At 38.9% G+C, this 14,930-nt stretch overlaps 2 protein-coding genes across 2 annotated transcripts; one reads left to right on the top strand and one right to left on the bottom strand.

The window, feature by feature from the left end:
- Positions 1–268: 268 nt before the first annotated feature.
- Positions 269–8,461, bottom strand: hnrnph3 (heterogeneous nuclear ribonucleoprotein H3 (2H9)). Its single transcript, XM_083995224.1, has 11 exons — positions 8,331–8,461; positions 7,286–7,378; positions 6,614–6,769; positions 6,184–6,327; positions 4,821–4,959; positions 3,790–3,989; positions 3,206–3,301; positions 2,677–2,792; positions 1,910–2,045; positions 1,504–1,560; positions 269–1,358 (listed from the first exon to the last, which is right to left on the bottom strand). Exons 2-11 carry the CDS (start codon positions 7,371–7,373, stop codon positions 1,279–1,281), a joined length of 1,212 nt encoding a protein of 403 aa, XP_083851350.1. The 5' UTR covers positions 7,374–7,378; positions 8,331–8,461; the 3' UTR covers positions 269–1,278.
- A 1,051-nt stretch (positions 8,462–9,512) lies between these two features.
- Positions 9,513–13,791, top strand: LOC311007282 (phenazine biosynthesis-like domain-containing protein 1). Its single transcript, XM_084000407.1, has 10 exons — positions 9,513–9,696; positions 9,993–10,092; positions 11,698–11,796; positions 12,063–12,172; positions 12,465–12,494; positions 12,627–12,715; positions 12,874–12,965; positions 13,060–13,143; positions 13,378–13,440; positions 13,570–13,791. The coding sequence occupies exons 1-10, from the start codon at positions 9,613–9,615 to the stop codon at positions 13,680–13,682; spliced, it is 864 nt and encodes a 287-aa protein (XP_083856533.1). The 5' UTR covers positions 9,513–9,612; the 3' UTR covers positions 13,683–13,791.
- Positions 13,792–14,930: the final 1,139 nt, after the last annotated feature.

Below are 14,930 nucleotides of genomic sequence, written 5' to 3'. Positions count from 1 at the left end.
GTAACAGATTGAGATTAAATCAAGTTACTGACAGATTGGACGGTGTCATTTACTCTTAATTCATTGTTATTGTTATTGTATCATGTGACTGAAAGTTTCCTTTGTTCACTTACTTACTGTACTGCAGATGTTTTTCCTGCCCCCTGGCTGACATCAGCTGAATCAACTGTGATTTTGTTTTAATTTACAGTTCACTTCAGATTGTGTGTATATTTTTAATTTTGATGTACACAACCATGACACAAACACCTCTTCAAGGAGACAGATGGAGAATTAAATATAAAATTTATTAGGCAAAATGTACAACAGCTGCATAAGCTATTTTACAGCTCAAATATAGAGACTTTATTTTACTTCCATTCTTTGAGAATGGAATATAATATTCAACTTAGTTTTAAATTCTGTAATGAACTGTGAAAACATTCATAAAAAACACAACGGCTCACATTTATTACACTTTTCAAAGCAGGAAAGCTCATCTAAAAAAAAATCAGTGTAAAATTGTTACATTTTGGTTCTTTGTTCTGAAAATACGTTTTTTTTTTCTTTTTTAACAGAATCAACAAAGAATGTTTAAAATATCTGAATATCTTTCTTACTTAGAGTTTCTCTAAGCTGTTTCCCACCGCTCAGCCTCCTTAAGAACATCATTCACCTTTATGCATAATTATTAATAATGCATCTAATCTCTGTCCTGACAATATATTGACAATCAAAATTGTTCTTTCATGTTTTATAACACAAGATCCAACACCTGTTGGTCTGTGTTCAGTGAGGCTCTACCTCTGTGCTGAATCTGCACTGATTCGCATCTCCTGCCAACAAGTGAGATGTGCAACAAGATAAAATTAAAGTGCATCCAAATAAAGTCACTAAAAACTGTAACATTCAGCTTCTGAACTTTCAATCATATTCAGATCAATGAAAAAATAAATAGGCATTTGACTAAATCTATTATAATATCCAATTTTAAAAACAGAAGATGATCAATAAACAATGTCTTATCGACCATGTTCAGCACCTTCAACAGCTCCAATATTTTCATATTGTTAAGTTGTTTTGTTCTTCATATGCTTTTAGGAATGGCAGGAGAATGGTGCTTGTGAAGGTTATACTCGGTCTGTTTGCGGTATCTTAGGGTGAAGTTGTTCTACGACCAACAGAACGGCTGAGTGACTTTGTTGCAGCTTTCCTGCTTCAAAATGTTAGTCAAGTAAATGTGGCCCAAGAAGACGTGAGACAAATGCCAGGATGGATTTGAAGAGTGGGATGACTTCATCAGTATGCGCCTCTCAGCCCGCTGCTCCGCGAGCCCCCGCCCCCTCCCGAGTTGCCATAGTAACCACCGCCACCACGACCTTAAAGAAAGTTTGGAGATGATGGGTCAGATTTACCAAAATGAAATAATTATGATCTTGATGGTACTTTGTAAATTAACTACGACATAAAACAATTAATGTCAACGGTGATTCAACTGTAAAATTGATAAATTGATAAACTCACTCATTTCAGCTGCCCCGCTGGCTGTTGAGTTGAGAAACAGCTCAATATAGCGATGCTCTGTGGAGAAAACATCAATTCATCATTCAATCTATTCAAGAACCTGATACTGACTTAAATCCATCTTGGTGAGTTTCCCAACCACTTAAAGTATCATCTGCAATATCACAAATACAGTCATGAACGATAATTGCACATTAGTATATATGTGACTATTTCTACTAACATTATGTTTACTTAATTTAGATTTATTAAACATCAAAATCTGCTGAGCTTGATAATCTGTGAAACTACTCTGCCTCTGAAGATACAACAACTGATCCACACCAATCAATGCTGCTTGTTCATTAAAAGTAAAATGCTATCCATGAGGGAGACAGAGAAGCAGAGGAGGAAAAAAGAGACATACGCATGTGATTCTTGTCTTTGGACATGGCTGCCACAGCGTCTTCGTGGGAACGAAACTCCACGTCTGCCTCTCCGGTTGACTTGCCATTAGGAGCCACATCAATGTGGACCCTCAGCGGATTCAAAGGAGAGAAGAACTGCATGAAGAAATAAGACATATACACACAGATATATACACATGAATAGGCAGACACACAAACAAATCATGTATCCACCCAAGTTTTTTCCCGTAACATCAGCATTCAATGTTTATTCAAATGTAGCAGCTGATTTGCATGGGATTTCTGACCAACGACATTATACAGTATGAATACAACATGAAGAGAAACAGGAAACAGAGACATAGTTCACCGGGTTAATGGCACATTGAATGCAATTTAAAACCTGTTTCACAGCCCGTTATTATAATCAAAGACATATTTCAGCAACAATAATTCCACACAATATAATTAACAACACAAATGCATCAGGACCTGAATAGGAAACTGATGGATCAACATGTGTCCGTTATGAGACAATTAGGTTCCTAGCTGTAATAAGCTTCCAGCAATAATTGTTTGTGCAAATTGTCTGATGGTACTGACAAAAACGGACTAAACAACCTCCTGTGTGGAAAATCCACTGTCACTACAATCTCCAATTTTTAACATAAGTATAAAAAAGAATAAACATGAATTTACAATCATAATCAAAACTCATCTGCCCCACAGTTTGACGTTTTCCAAGAGTAAAATAATAGATCTAACTGTTGTGTGTGTGTGTTCTCACCTTAGCAATGTCTCCCTCTGTGGCACGGAAAGGTAGACCCCTCATATGGACAAAATGGCCGCTGTGAAAGCCTGAGCCGCCGTCACTTTGACCACCATAACCATGGCCTCCCATCCCTGAGACAACACACACACACAACCAACAGATAAATTAGACCTCGACTGATATACAAGAGAGGTATTCTAACACAAATAAACCTGTACTTGTATATACCATAATGATGTCTCTATGTATGTACTGTGTATTTTATGTATTGTTACTAAAGGTGTGAAATCTTCAAAGCTTAATACAGTAGGTGGGGTTTTGTGTTAATTTTGGAAATAACAAGTGAAGATCTAACTCCTCAGCTTCACCAGGCCTGCTTCTAGTTTTATTTATTCATATCTAAAATGTTAAAATATTTACATGTTCAGTACTTTTGGATTTGCATCATGTCAAAGTGAAAAAACATGAAAAATTAAAACTGATGAACATTTTGGAAAACCTTCTAGTGGAGGTGCTGTATGAGTAAATTGATTTAAAATTTCACCTCTTCCTCCTCTGTCTCCTCTCAGTCGCTCGTCGAACATGCCGTTGCCAAAACAGTAGTTGTTGAAGCCATTGTAGCTGTCAAAGCCACCGTAACCTGGACACAGACACCAGAGGGAAACTCAAACTGTCATTTCACACACACACACAATAAACACTGTATTAAAAAAAATCAAAGTGAATACTCAAATGGCTCCATCATGTCTGTTTGATTATATTCTTTTACTGACAGATTCTTAATGGTAACAGCCATAATGACACTGACCTAAGAGACGACCTAACTGAGAAAATCAAAATGTATTTAATAAAAAATAAAATATGCGGCGAAGGAACTGTTCAATTTAGTTATTTGAAAATAATAATGACTGCTATTCAAAGTGAGTTCAAACTTGACATTGTTGTTGTTTGAATCTCATTTTAGGATGTTTTTGTGTTTGCTGCAGTTTGTCCATTTCACATGACTTATTTGGTGCTTGACGTTTCATGTTTTAGATCGCCCTCTGCAGCATCACATGCTCTGATAGTTTTAGCTCTCGCAGGAGCCAAATATCCCTGTGTGAACTCAAAAGCAAAGAGCCGGTTTACCTCCTCCATAACCTCCTCCACTCCTCATGGTGTCCATCAGAGTCCCACCACGGCCAGGTCCAGGTCCAAAAAACCCTCCCCTCGGGCCCGCCATCATGGGTCTGTCGTAGGGCCCAGGTCTCTGGCCTCCCATCCCCCGCCGGGGCAGCTCGTAGTAGGCTCTGATCTCATTGCGACTGCTCTTAAAAATCTCTATATACCTGCAATATAAGAGGCCGATTGGGTGTAGGGGGCAGAGGAGAGGGTTACGGTGTAGAACTGGTTCAGCTCAGATTACACACAGAGATATTAATCACAGAGAGGGAAGATAAACACACAAAAAACAAATATTCTACATAGTGGTCTAAACTGTTTTAATCTGGAGCTGAGTGAATGACTGAACAACTAGCTGGGCTTAGGGCTGTGGTAGATTTCCATACCAACCTCACCTCATGTTACTTACAGTTAAGGAAATCCTTACAGGGCTTTTAGCTGTTGTATTGATCATTTTAATGGTTTAGCACAGCAGAAATAAGTCTGATGCACCAATGGTGGAAGCTGCCTTCACTGTCCTCTGATGTACTTCTACGCTTAATCCCATCTTCCACAGTAAATTATCTATATGGTACATGTATGAAAGGATATAAAGCAAGTGCCAATAATATAATATGTGGCTCTAACACAATTAAACAGAATTCCCGGGTCATTAATGACGGCCTATAAAACTGTCTATGGCATAAAATGATCACACCAGCTGTAATTTAAAGATTAGATACATGACGTTTCATCCCAATTTTCAACATGTCACCATAATTACAATACATAAACCCATTAAACCCCATCCCATTAGCATTTTAATAAATATTACATGGCCCACCCAATTAATTTACATTGTTATCTTAATAATTACTCTAGCACACCAACCCATGCTTATCATTCAACCATAACAGACCCATCCCATTAATACCATAATTATACTAATACGAACCCCCATTAAATACTACAGTAGGAGCCCAACCCAGTCCAGCCCATCCCTTTCCCGTCTGTCCCACCTGTGCCCTATTCTTTCCTTGTGTTTCCCCAGAGCCTTTTCTGCTATCTCCTTTGAGGCAAACTGCACGAAGGCTTCCCCTGTGCTCCTCCCCTGGTAGTCCACTGGCAGAGTAATCCCATTTGGCACGATTCTCAACCCTTCAACCCAAGCACACATAAATACATAGGTCGGTAGGTAGACTGATATAGGATGGATAGAACAACACCCACTGCATCACTGGAGCTTTCAGGATTAATATTGACAGCGAATAGACAACAGCTGTAGCATCTCATAATACTGCATTAGAAAGTAGCGTCTCAGAGGACTGAATTTACACTTGTAAAGTGCCCAGCAAGGGAATAAAAGAACTGGCCTGGAGTCAGCAGATATGCATGCAATAATGGATGCAGGGCCGATTTTTTTTAATCTCAACCACACTAATGAATTTACGGGAAAAAAACAAAAACAAATCATTGTTTAAATTGAGTCACAATGATAAATCCTAGAAAGAGGGTGCCGATGAGCAGAATCACAGTACTGACCCCAGATCAGTGTCTTAGGACTGTCTCCCTCAGCCAAACCAGCCCAGCCCATCCTATCACGATGTCAAGGTCACATAGCACAAATATGCTAAATAATATGTCAACACTATTGTGGTAAACAGCATAGTAATGATTCACTACAAACAAATTACAGACAAATTAGTCAACACAGTGTTACTATACTACACAAACAAACATACATTCAGCCTTTGGGCCAAGACACACATGCAGATGCATGGGCTTGCCTACCTTTGGGACAGGTGTTTATAAATAGGTCCATTAGGTTTATAAATACAGATTTATACTGAGAGAAATCAATAATGGTAAGTGTTGGCCTTTAACACTGAATGGTGTAGTTGAGTGGCTGTGAGTCTGATCCACTGTGTGCAAAGTGCAGTTGGCACAATTACAGCGACTGCAATTTTTCTTTTCTTTTTTTACTATCAGTCACACTTCCTAATCTTAGGGTAGTGCTGAAGAAGGAACCTGCAAATGTGAAGTTGATTGATTGATTGTGTTCAATTTTTTAATTAACCTAAATTTGCCATTAGAATAATATTAAAGTTATTAAAATAATTTTTCGTGATTACAGTCCTGTTGTATTTAATATTGCAGTCAATTTCTGATCTTAAGGGCCTCTGAAGCCCATTAAGGCATGCCATCTAATCAGGGGCCATACATATATATACTGTAAATATTGACTTGTGCACTGCAAGTTAAGTGGTTATTTTGCTTATTAGCTGGTTGTAGTTTGGTGAACAGTGTCTGTAAAAATGGTCAACAGAAATGGTGTAATATCAGTACAATAATTCTTTATAGGAAATAGAAGTCTCCATGTACCTGAGAAGAACTGAACAATTTCCTCTTTGCTGCAGCCGAAGGGCAGGCCTCGAAGTCTCAGCATGCAGCCACTGCAGCTGTCATAGTCAGCAGGACCACTACGTTTCAGCACCCAGTCCATTTCACTACGATTTGACTTGAACACTGGTTCAGATACACAGACAGGAGGACATAGAATAAAAAAAACATACTTCACGTGTCAACTGAAAAGACACTTGAAATGAAGAATTTGTGAAAAGTCTACAGGGAAGCCGGGACACAAGCCTTTATATGAATTGCTAAGGGCAGTGACAGTAAACTGAAACCATGTTATCAACCACAATAATTTGCATAAGGTCACATGATGCAGCAAATATTCAAAGAGAAAAACAACTCAAGAAGAAAAACACTCACTGTTCATCTGTTTTTTATGCCAGTCTATGATGCTTACCCTCTATGTATCGATGTCCCATGTATTTACGGTCCTTGGCAAGGGCATTCTTGAAATCCTCGGCTGTTTTCAGCTCAATAAATGCCTCCCCACTTGGACGACCTTCTTTAGAGTAGGTGAAACACACTCCGTTTACTTTCCCCACGATGTCACAGTCTGAAAGTAAGTAAGAATGATTGACATATATTTGAAGGATGCCTACTCAGGAAGGAAAACCTGTATCCTAATTTGAACTGTTTGCTCCAGAAAATAAAATCCAACTGTATGCTAACTGATTCCTCTTGAGTCATGGCAGGCTTGAGTCATGTGATAGCTGAAAGACTGCGATGGAAAGAGATGGAGCAACTGCTCAGAAGATGTGGAGAAACACTTTGTTGCAAATATATGGCAGCTCAGCTAGATTAGATTTCTACTGCCTATCTGAGCAGGATGGTATTGCAATAGAGCCCTGGGTGGAATGGCTAAAATGCCAATGATTTATCTGTCAAAATAAAGTTTGTTTTGAGGTTCAACTGTGTAGCTTTTATTTCCCCCCAGATCCTCTTCACACAACGCACATATAAATAGTTCTGTCACTTTTATGTTAACTCGCGACGGCTCAAAATTATGACACTGTGCAAGTTTTTTTTTTTTTTTTTTTACTAATGCTGATTATGTGTTTTTTTTTCTCACCAGAGAAGAAACTGGCCACCTCCTCCTGAGTGCAGGACCAGGGTAGTCCTCTGATCCGGACCACGTACCCCTCTTCATTCAAAGACATTCTCACTGCCACAGACAGAGACCACAACACAACAGCAACACGTTAAATTACTGTGTCAGTGGTACTTTAACACGCAGCACTGCACTGCCATCCTCAAATATCGCCATGCCTCCAAAATCCCCTGACCTTGGAGCTCTGGTCATTGTCTCGGTCTAAATTAAGACCAAACGCATTTCTGGGTATTAGATGTGCTTTCATAGACTGAGCAACTAACTGCTTGTTTTTCATTTGACTGTCTGTCATTTCTATTTGGCTTGTCGGTGCATCTGCTCCTTTCAATTGCAGTGAATAATATTTACTGTGTTATTAATGATTGTACAGATATCGATATAAAGATAGCTTTTGTTTACGTGTAGCCTATATTGTTCACATTAAATAACCCTCTGTGTAATCATCACACAAACCACCACAACATCACCATTTTACGAAAAGCTTTGATATATGATAAAGAGCAGCACGAACCATTTCACCTGTAGAAAACGAAACAATTACCATGCACAACAACGCTGTTTTCAGAATAATAGATATAGTGAAAATATCTACTAGGTCGTAACGTTACATGCAAGTTACTGCATTACTTCCTCCTTTAAACTGTCACAAAGTGTTGGCAAAAACAACAACAAAGGATTTCAACTTGGACTCACGAACATCTTTCCAAATATATCCTTAGAAGACGCCATCTATTCTCCAGTCAAGTTGTGTCTATGAAGTTTGCCAGTTTGGATGTTATACGTCAACCTGGATACATGGTTAGCTGGTGATGCTAACGTTAGCTCGGCTACGTTAGCAGTTAGCAGCTAAGGCTAACGGTAGGACACTGACAGCGGTCAAACGTACGAGACAAACTAGTTCACTCCGCAACGGACGTATGCTGCCACTGGGTAAAGAACTATAACCCCGCATAGAAATGTGTCTGGCGTCGGTGAAAAATGTCAGAAAATGGGGAAATTATCTCACAGTCGCCTCTTCTCCCCGGTTTGCTGCTGCCGCTCCTGTCCCGAGCCTCAGGTGACACTACTGACTGCTGGCTGCCGACAGACCGACGGGCGGCTCAGGTAGGCTGTGTTATCGCGAGACTTGGACGTGTAGCCTAAAAGAGACGGCGTTGATTAAGTTAATCAGTTATAATGATTATTATAATGACGATGATGATCATATTCATTATAAACAGAGGCATAATACTTATCAATCACACAGTGTGGCTACACTGGAGATTATACCATGGGCAGTGGTGGCAGATGTTCTCATATCGCCTCCTAGCACCTACAATGTTTTTTTTTTTTTTTTGGGGGGGGGGGGCTTTTTGCTAAGTACAAAAGTATTGACATCAAAAAGTAGCTAACTAAAGCAACAAAACCAATCATTGTGCAGATTGACTTAGGCTACCTGTTGACATTTCACTATGTGACAAATAAAATCTAAACTCTGAACTGAACAGAAAAGGTGTGCAGGTTTTAATTTGCAATTTGTGTAGGCCTACTTTGTTTTTAAATTGCAGGTCAGGTGGTAAAGATGAGCCAAGTATAGAATAGCCTACTTTACCCTGCTGCCATGTGTAATTCAAAAAAGATAATTGTATCAGTAATGTTCTATACCTAAAGATTATATTCTATATCTAGTAGCCTATAGAGGCTATCAAATAAATGTGGAGAAGTAGCCTAAATAGTAAATTTGATTTGTGAAATGTGGTAAAGTAGAGGGACTTTTTGTCCTGGGTAGATGATGATATTGTATTCATTCTAGACACTAAATTTTGGCAAATCACCATAAGACCAGAAAAAATATATAAATTTAAAAGACAAAAAAAATAAAGAAGAAGCATTAGTTCTGCAAAAAGGGCCTTGCACTTGCACAAGACCAGAAAAAATTATTGATTTAAAAGACAAAAAAAGAAGAAGCATTAGTCCTGCATAGGGCCTTGCACTTGCACTTGCAAGCAATGCACTTTGAACGGTCTGGTTACCACAGTAAATTTATGTTTTTGTATGGGCACTGGGCTTAGAGCATTCTCCAGGTATGACAATGAACACACTGAGCGCCAGATACAATGCACAAACAGAGAAGAGGTTGAAAATCTGGCAACCCCGACAGGGAGACAGGCTGAAACCAGGCAGAAGGGGTCAAAAGTCCACCGTCGGCAGTACACAGTAGACATTGTAGATTAGACTCCGCCGTGTTCAGTGCCTTGCTGGTCGCACTTTTCAGTTTGAAGTCCTTGTCACTTTGATCCTCAGCCCTGATGGAGATTCCTGTATTTACGTTGGATGCCTTCACTAATCTGCCCTTCAAAGGAAACCCTGCAGCTATATGTCCACTCATGCATGTGAGTAGGAGCAGTTCATATACCGTATGTTATGTTGTACACTTGCCTGCTGCACTTGGGTTTGAAATAGGCTCTGCACTTAAAAAAAGAAACCGAGACACTTCAACCTGCTGAGTCTCTTATGTGTCACTGATTGTTTGGTTGTTCTTTGAAGTATTTGTCGATCGTGTATTGTCAGTGAAGTTGTAGCAGCACATGTGTAACTATCTACTCATCTATCTGTATGCTTGGACCATAGATTACAGTTATTATAAGTAACAAAATGTTTATATTTATGTTATTTATGTCTCCAACAGGAGCTGAGTGATGATTTGTATCAGAAGATAGCAACAGAGATGAACCTTTCAGAAACTGCTTTCATCACCAGGATCAACCCCTCTGATGATTTCACCACAGGTCACATGTCTGCTCACAATGTTTCAATTAACAATTAACCCCAGCATTTTTGATATTTATATATGATCTACGTCTTATTATTGAGACCATTTGAATAGGGATGAAACTGTTGCAAGCAACTCAATGGAGCCATCATAGTGTGACAGTATAGGCTATATATACACTGCATCCTAAGGTTGTTTTGAGAGGTTGGGTGAGATTTTAGTTTTTTATTTGTAATATGAGCACTTTTTATAGTTATAACTTTGGTTCCACTGTGCAGGAGAGTAATGGTTGATAGAGTTAAGAGTTTATTTATTTATTTGCACCATAAAAAACGACAATTACAAAAAACAGAAATGAAAGAAGAATAGTAAGTGCAGGAGAGGTTAAAAAACCCTACATGGGCTTATAAGAAGCACCTCCCCAAGAAATATACACATTCAGAGGATAAATCAACAACAACAATAGAAGAAAGCAACAACAAATAACAACAAAAAAGGAAGCAATGGAAGTGCCATTTTATAGCACACACTCAAAGAAGTCAGAAATAAAAACATGGGTATGTATAAATATAAAATAATTGTATTTAACTGAGTGTATGAGCATTAAGTGTATGAGTTAACCCTTTCATGACTGCCAATATCCACACATACAACTTTAGACGATGAAGTGGCTGCAGGGATGAAAGGACGCAGCGGTGAGCCTCTGTGCAGTCTAAGGTCATTGTGTGTGCACCAACTAAAACACCTGTCCTCAGCATTCTGACAGGCGACAATGTTAAAAATGCAGTTAAGACTTGTATTGTAGGGAATGGGGGAAAAACAAGGCTTTGAGCTGTCACAGTAAACATACAGTAATGCTGCGTGGAAGCAGTCGGTGGTTGATGGATGGTTCAGGTGCACAGAGAGGATTGTCCATGTCATTTACCGGCAGCTTGAATCTCCTCCTATGTAAACAATTAGAGTCACCATTTATGTTGTAGGAACTTACATTTTTCTCAGGCTTCAAGTAATTTAGCAAAGAAATTAAAATCACAAATGCACGTCGAGCTGATACAGTAACTGCCTTACAATCCACAACTAAAATATACAGCTTTAAATGTATTTAAATGTATACATTTATTACAATATTGATTTCAACTTTTTAATTGTAAAGTAAAAGAGGAACTCACTTTGTGTCCCAAATACATAGCCTACTACTTATTGTTTTTCCATGAGATATAATGATTCTTTTGGTGACTTTTCCCCACCACCCACAATTTTGAATATTTATTCCAACAAGATATTTCAAAATAAATCATATTTAAATTGCTTTCTTCCGCTTAGACTTCACTTCATTTCATCACTTTTCAAAAACAAACTCAAAACCAGTGCAGAATCAGAAAGCAGTGTGGAACCAGGACAGCAGAGACATCTCTGTTGTGGTTTAGCTGTTACCCACTGATCAGATTAATGCAGCTTCTATGTTTTAGTTTCCCATGAAAAGTGGAGAGTGTGTCTTCTTTTCCCCATGCAGAGCCAGCTTTGTTGCTGAATTTAATAGTTGTGATGATGTATTTTCTTGACATTTCCATGTAGAATACACCAACATATTGACATCCGGAAAATGTGATGTGATTAACAGGATCGAGGTTTCGTCTGCGATGGTTTACCCCAACCAATGAAGTGAAACTGTGTGGTCATGCCACTCTGGCGTCTGCGGCAGTGCTGTTTGAGCAAAATAGTAAGACACCGAACAAACACACACAGACATGAAAATCAAGGTTAATTTGAGTGTAGGCGACTCATGGCTTATACGAGTCACTGGCAGCAAGGTACAAAGGACAAGGCTACTGAAGCCATGGCATAAATATAACTGTTTTTAAACTCCCCCATGTAAAACATATTGCATATTGTGTTTAGGTGAGTCATTTACACATGAACACCTCAATAAATCTAGTTCATTAGTGAGACTGAGTATAATATATGTATTTATGTTACATTTATTAGAGAATGTGAATCCTGTCCTGGTGTTTGAGACCCTGAGTGGAGATCTGGCTGTTACCAAGCAGGGGGACGGTTACATCATGGACTTTCCTCTCAACCCACCTACCCAGGAGGTAGGCTACAGTATGTGGTCAGATAACTACATCAGGAGAGGACAGTGTCACAGGACATCAGCACCGTGTGACAGTGAGAAATAAAATACCTGTGAAGGAAAAGTGGTTAAACATACACAGTCACCCATTTTGTTTTCACAGTCAATGATGTCATGACATGACATTAGCATCACTCTTAAGAAAACCACAGCAACCATTGGATAAAAGTCGAACACACATCTGCAAGTGGATTACCAGAGATCCTATTTCATTATAAAATCTTACAAGTGACATTGGTTTGTTTTATCCCCAGGATCCCAATGAGTTCAGAGACATCATTAAGGTCAGTGACACAACTACTCTAAGGTCAAAGCTTTACAGCACCGACTCCTGCTTTACTGTCCACGTGAACCCATCTGTATTAACAGGTTGGACTCACTCTAGTTTGTGTGTTTCACTGTGTCATGAAATACAGGCAGCAATTGGAAACCACCCAGTTCAGGACGTTTATCTGAGCTCCAACACTAAGAAACTGCTGGTGCGACTGGCTGACAGCTGTAACAGGTTACATGCAAAATACACTCACACACACACAGATGGCAATAACTTGCTTATATAATGAAAAAATCAGACACATTCCTGGTGAATTTCTCTATTCAGTCATTTACAGTCTTGAGGTCATGTTTTGTTTCCTGAATCCTTCAATGGTGTGTTGTCTACAGGTCGGTGCTGACCAGTCTGAAAGTCGACCCCGTTGCTCTTCAGAGCAGTGAGAAGAGTGGAAGAGTCAAAGGACTGATCGTCACCATGAAAGGCAAGGATCAGATCCTTTAGCGGTGTCACTGAACATCTTTAGATCTTGTTGGCCCAGACCACAAACAGTCATTTCAATGCACGTCTGCCAACAGGGTCTCCAGACTGTCAACCAGGATACGACTTCTACTCCAGATACTTCGCTCCATGGAACGGTATCCCAGAGGATCCTGTCACTGGTGAGTCAGCTGCTTCAACTAGTCCTGGTATACTTGTGTGCCCAACAGTCCCCTGCAACATTCACTCACACACAGACGTCATTTGGAAACCACAGAAAAACACACACACATCCAATCAACAGCTCTAAGGGCATCTTCAGACAAAACTGTTTCAGACGTCAAAGAGCTTGCACTTCACTTAGATTAAATTTAATTAATTGGTTTCTGGTTCTAATGAGCTTTCTGTCCTTGCAGGTTCGGCCCACACTGTTCTTGGTTGTTACTGGTCTAAGAAACTAGGAAAGAAGAAAATGCTGGGTAATTAATCTGATTTTACGAAATCTCACATTATAATTTGCTGAGGAACCATTTATATTTTTCACCGCTTAAAACTACATAACTGAACCTTGTCGACACTGAGATTATCCTGTCTCTGTGTGTGTGTAGCTTACCAGTGCTCCAGTCGAGGCGGTGAGCTGGAACTGGAAGTGAGAGACGACGGGAGAATCAACATAGCTGGACAAAGTGTCACTGTGCTGCAGGGAACAATCATGCTGTAGTTACACACATACAAGCAGAGGCTGAAACGCTCAGAGTCAACATGTACCTGTCCAGAGGAGCAGACAAAGGCTTTGTACCATTTAATAAAAATCAGTTGAATTAAAAAAAGACTTCTTAATCTAAATAACAAAAAATGCACACTTGTTAGGATTTGTATTATTTATTCACACAACACAACAATAAAACTTACAATATAAATTAAAAAAAGATCTAAATTCAGAGGTTCTGCAAGTAAAACACTCAATTATTATTATTACAAAAATTATCACTGCTCATTAGTTTATTTCCTACAAACTTCCTAGACTTTTACCTGTTGTGATACAATGCATTACAGCTTTAGTGTCTATACAGCTGTAGTTCTGCCTTGGACAAAGAATGGAGACAAATGGCTTAAAATACAATAACGATAATACTTTAAAATTACTTTCTAAAAGAAAATCAACTTATTTACAGACCCAGTTTGTCAGTTTGTGAGTGTACATTTATCACAGATTATAACAAAGTTCAAGTGTGTATGATGTCAAGTGATCCAAAGAAGTGGTCATACGCGACACACAACCTTAGACTTACTTCTAGTCTAAGGTTTGTTGTTCCTTAAGACTGCAATTCGACTGGCAGACATTTATGAGCTTATCCGACTATTAAAGCCAAGTCACATTAACGATACATAACTCCACCAGTCTGGTCTCCATATTCACATTACTGATTTATTTCTGTGCTGCATGGAAATACTCTGTCAAAGTACCAAAGGCCAGGCCTGAAATATTGTCAGTGTGTATCAATAGAGGTATTTCATAAATATCAGGCTTTATGAACAGTGCCCAGCTACAGACTCTGTTCAGCACTTCAGTTATAGTTGTGTGTACAAGTAGGTGGTCAGTTCCTCAGTCATTCACATAAAAGGACAATTAGAGGTACTGTATTCCAGTTTTAAAAATACACTTTTAAAACTAGAATACAAATAAAAAAACAATAACAGCAGCAGCCTCTAACTTAAGGCCTCCATAAAGCATGTTAAGGGTTCACTATGTGGATTCGGTCTATGAGGTGAGGAATGTGAGAGGAGATATTCAGTAGAAATCATCTTAGCAGTTTATATTGTGAAACATTAGACCTGCTCCAATTAACATAATGTAAATTGTATGTCATGAAGCCACGTTCATTTCCAAATTCTTCACAAAACAAAAGCTGTGATGTAAAATTACTCCTTTACAAAACGTACATGTTGTTGTTAAGGTGTTGGTGCT

The sequence above is a fragment of the Trachurus trachurus genome (genome assembly GCF_905171665.1).
Source record: "Trachurus trachurus genome assembly, chromosome: 3".
Classification (NCBI taxonomy): Eukaryota; Metazoa; Chordata; class Actinopteri; order Carangiformes; family Carangidae; genus Trachurus; species Trachurus trachurus.
This window is presented reverse-complemented; position numbering and strand designations above follow the sequence as displayed.

What these genes read in the sequence shown, in the direction of transcription:
- LOC311007282 (XM_084000407.1), top strand. Translation starts at nt 9,613, where the DNA reads ATGGAGATTCCTGTATTTACGTTGGATGCCTTCACTAATCTGCCCTTC. An exon ending in AGTGCTGTTTGAGCAAAATA is followed by an intron (nt 11,797 to 12,062) that starts GTAAGACACCGA and finishes TACATTTATTAG; the next exon opens with AGAATGTGAATCCTGTCCTG. An exon ending in CCCAGAGGATCCTGTCACTG is followed by an intron (nt 13,144 to 13,377) that starts GTGAGTCAGCTG and finishes CTGTCCTTGCAG; the next exon opens with GTTCGGCCCACACTGTTCTT.
- hnrnph3 (XM_083995224.1), bottom strand. Translation starts at nt 7,373, where the DNA reads ATGTCTTTGAATGAAGAGGGGTACGTGGTCCGGATCAGAGGACTACCC. An exon ending in AAGGAAAGAATAGGGCACAG is followed by an intron (nt 3,990 to 4,820) that starts GTGGGACAGACG and finishes CTTATATTGCAG; the next exon opens with GTATATAGAGATTTTTAAGA. An exon ending in CAGAGGGAGACATTGCTAAG is followed by an intron (nt 2,046 to 2,676) that starts GTGAGAACACAC and finishes TTCTTCATGCAG; the next exon opens with TTCTTCTCTCCTTTGAATCC.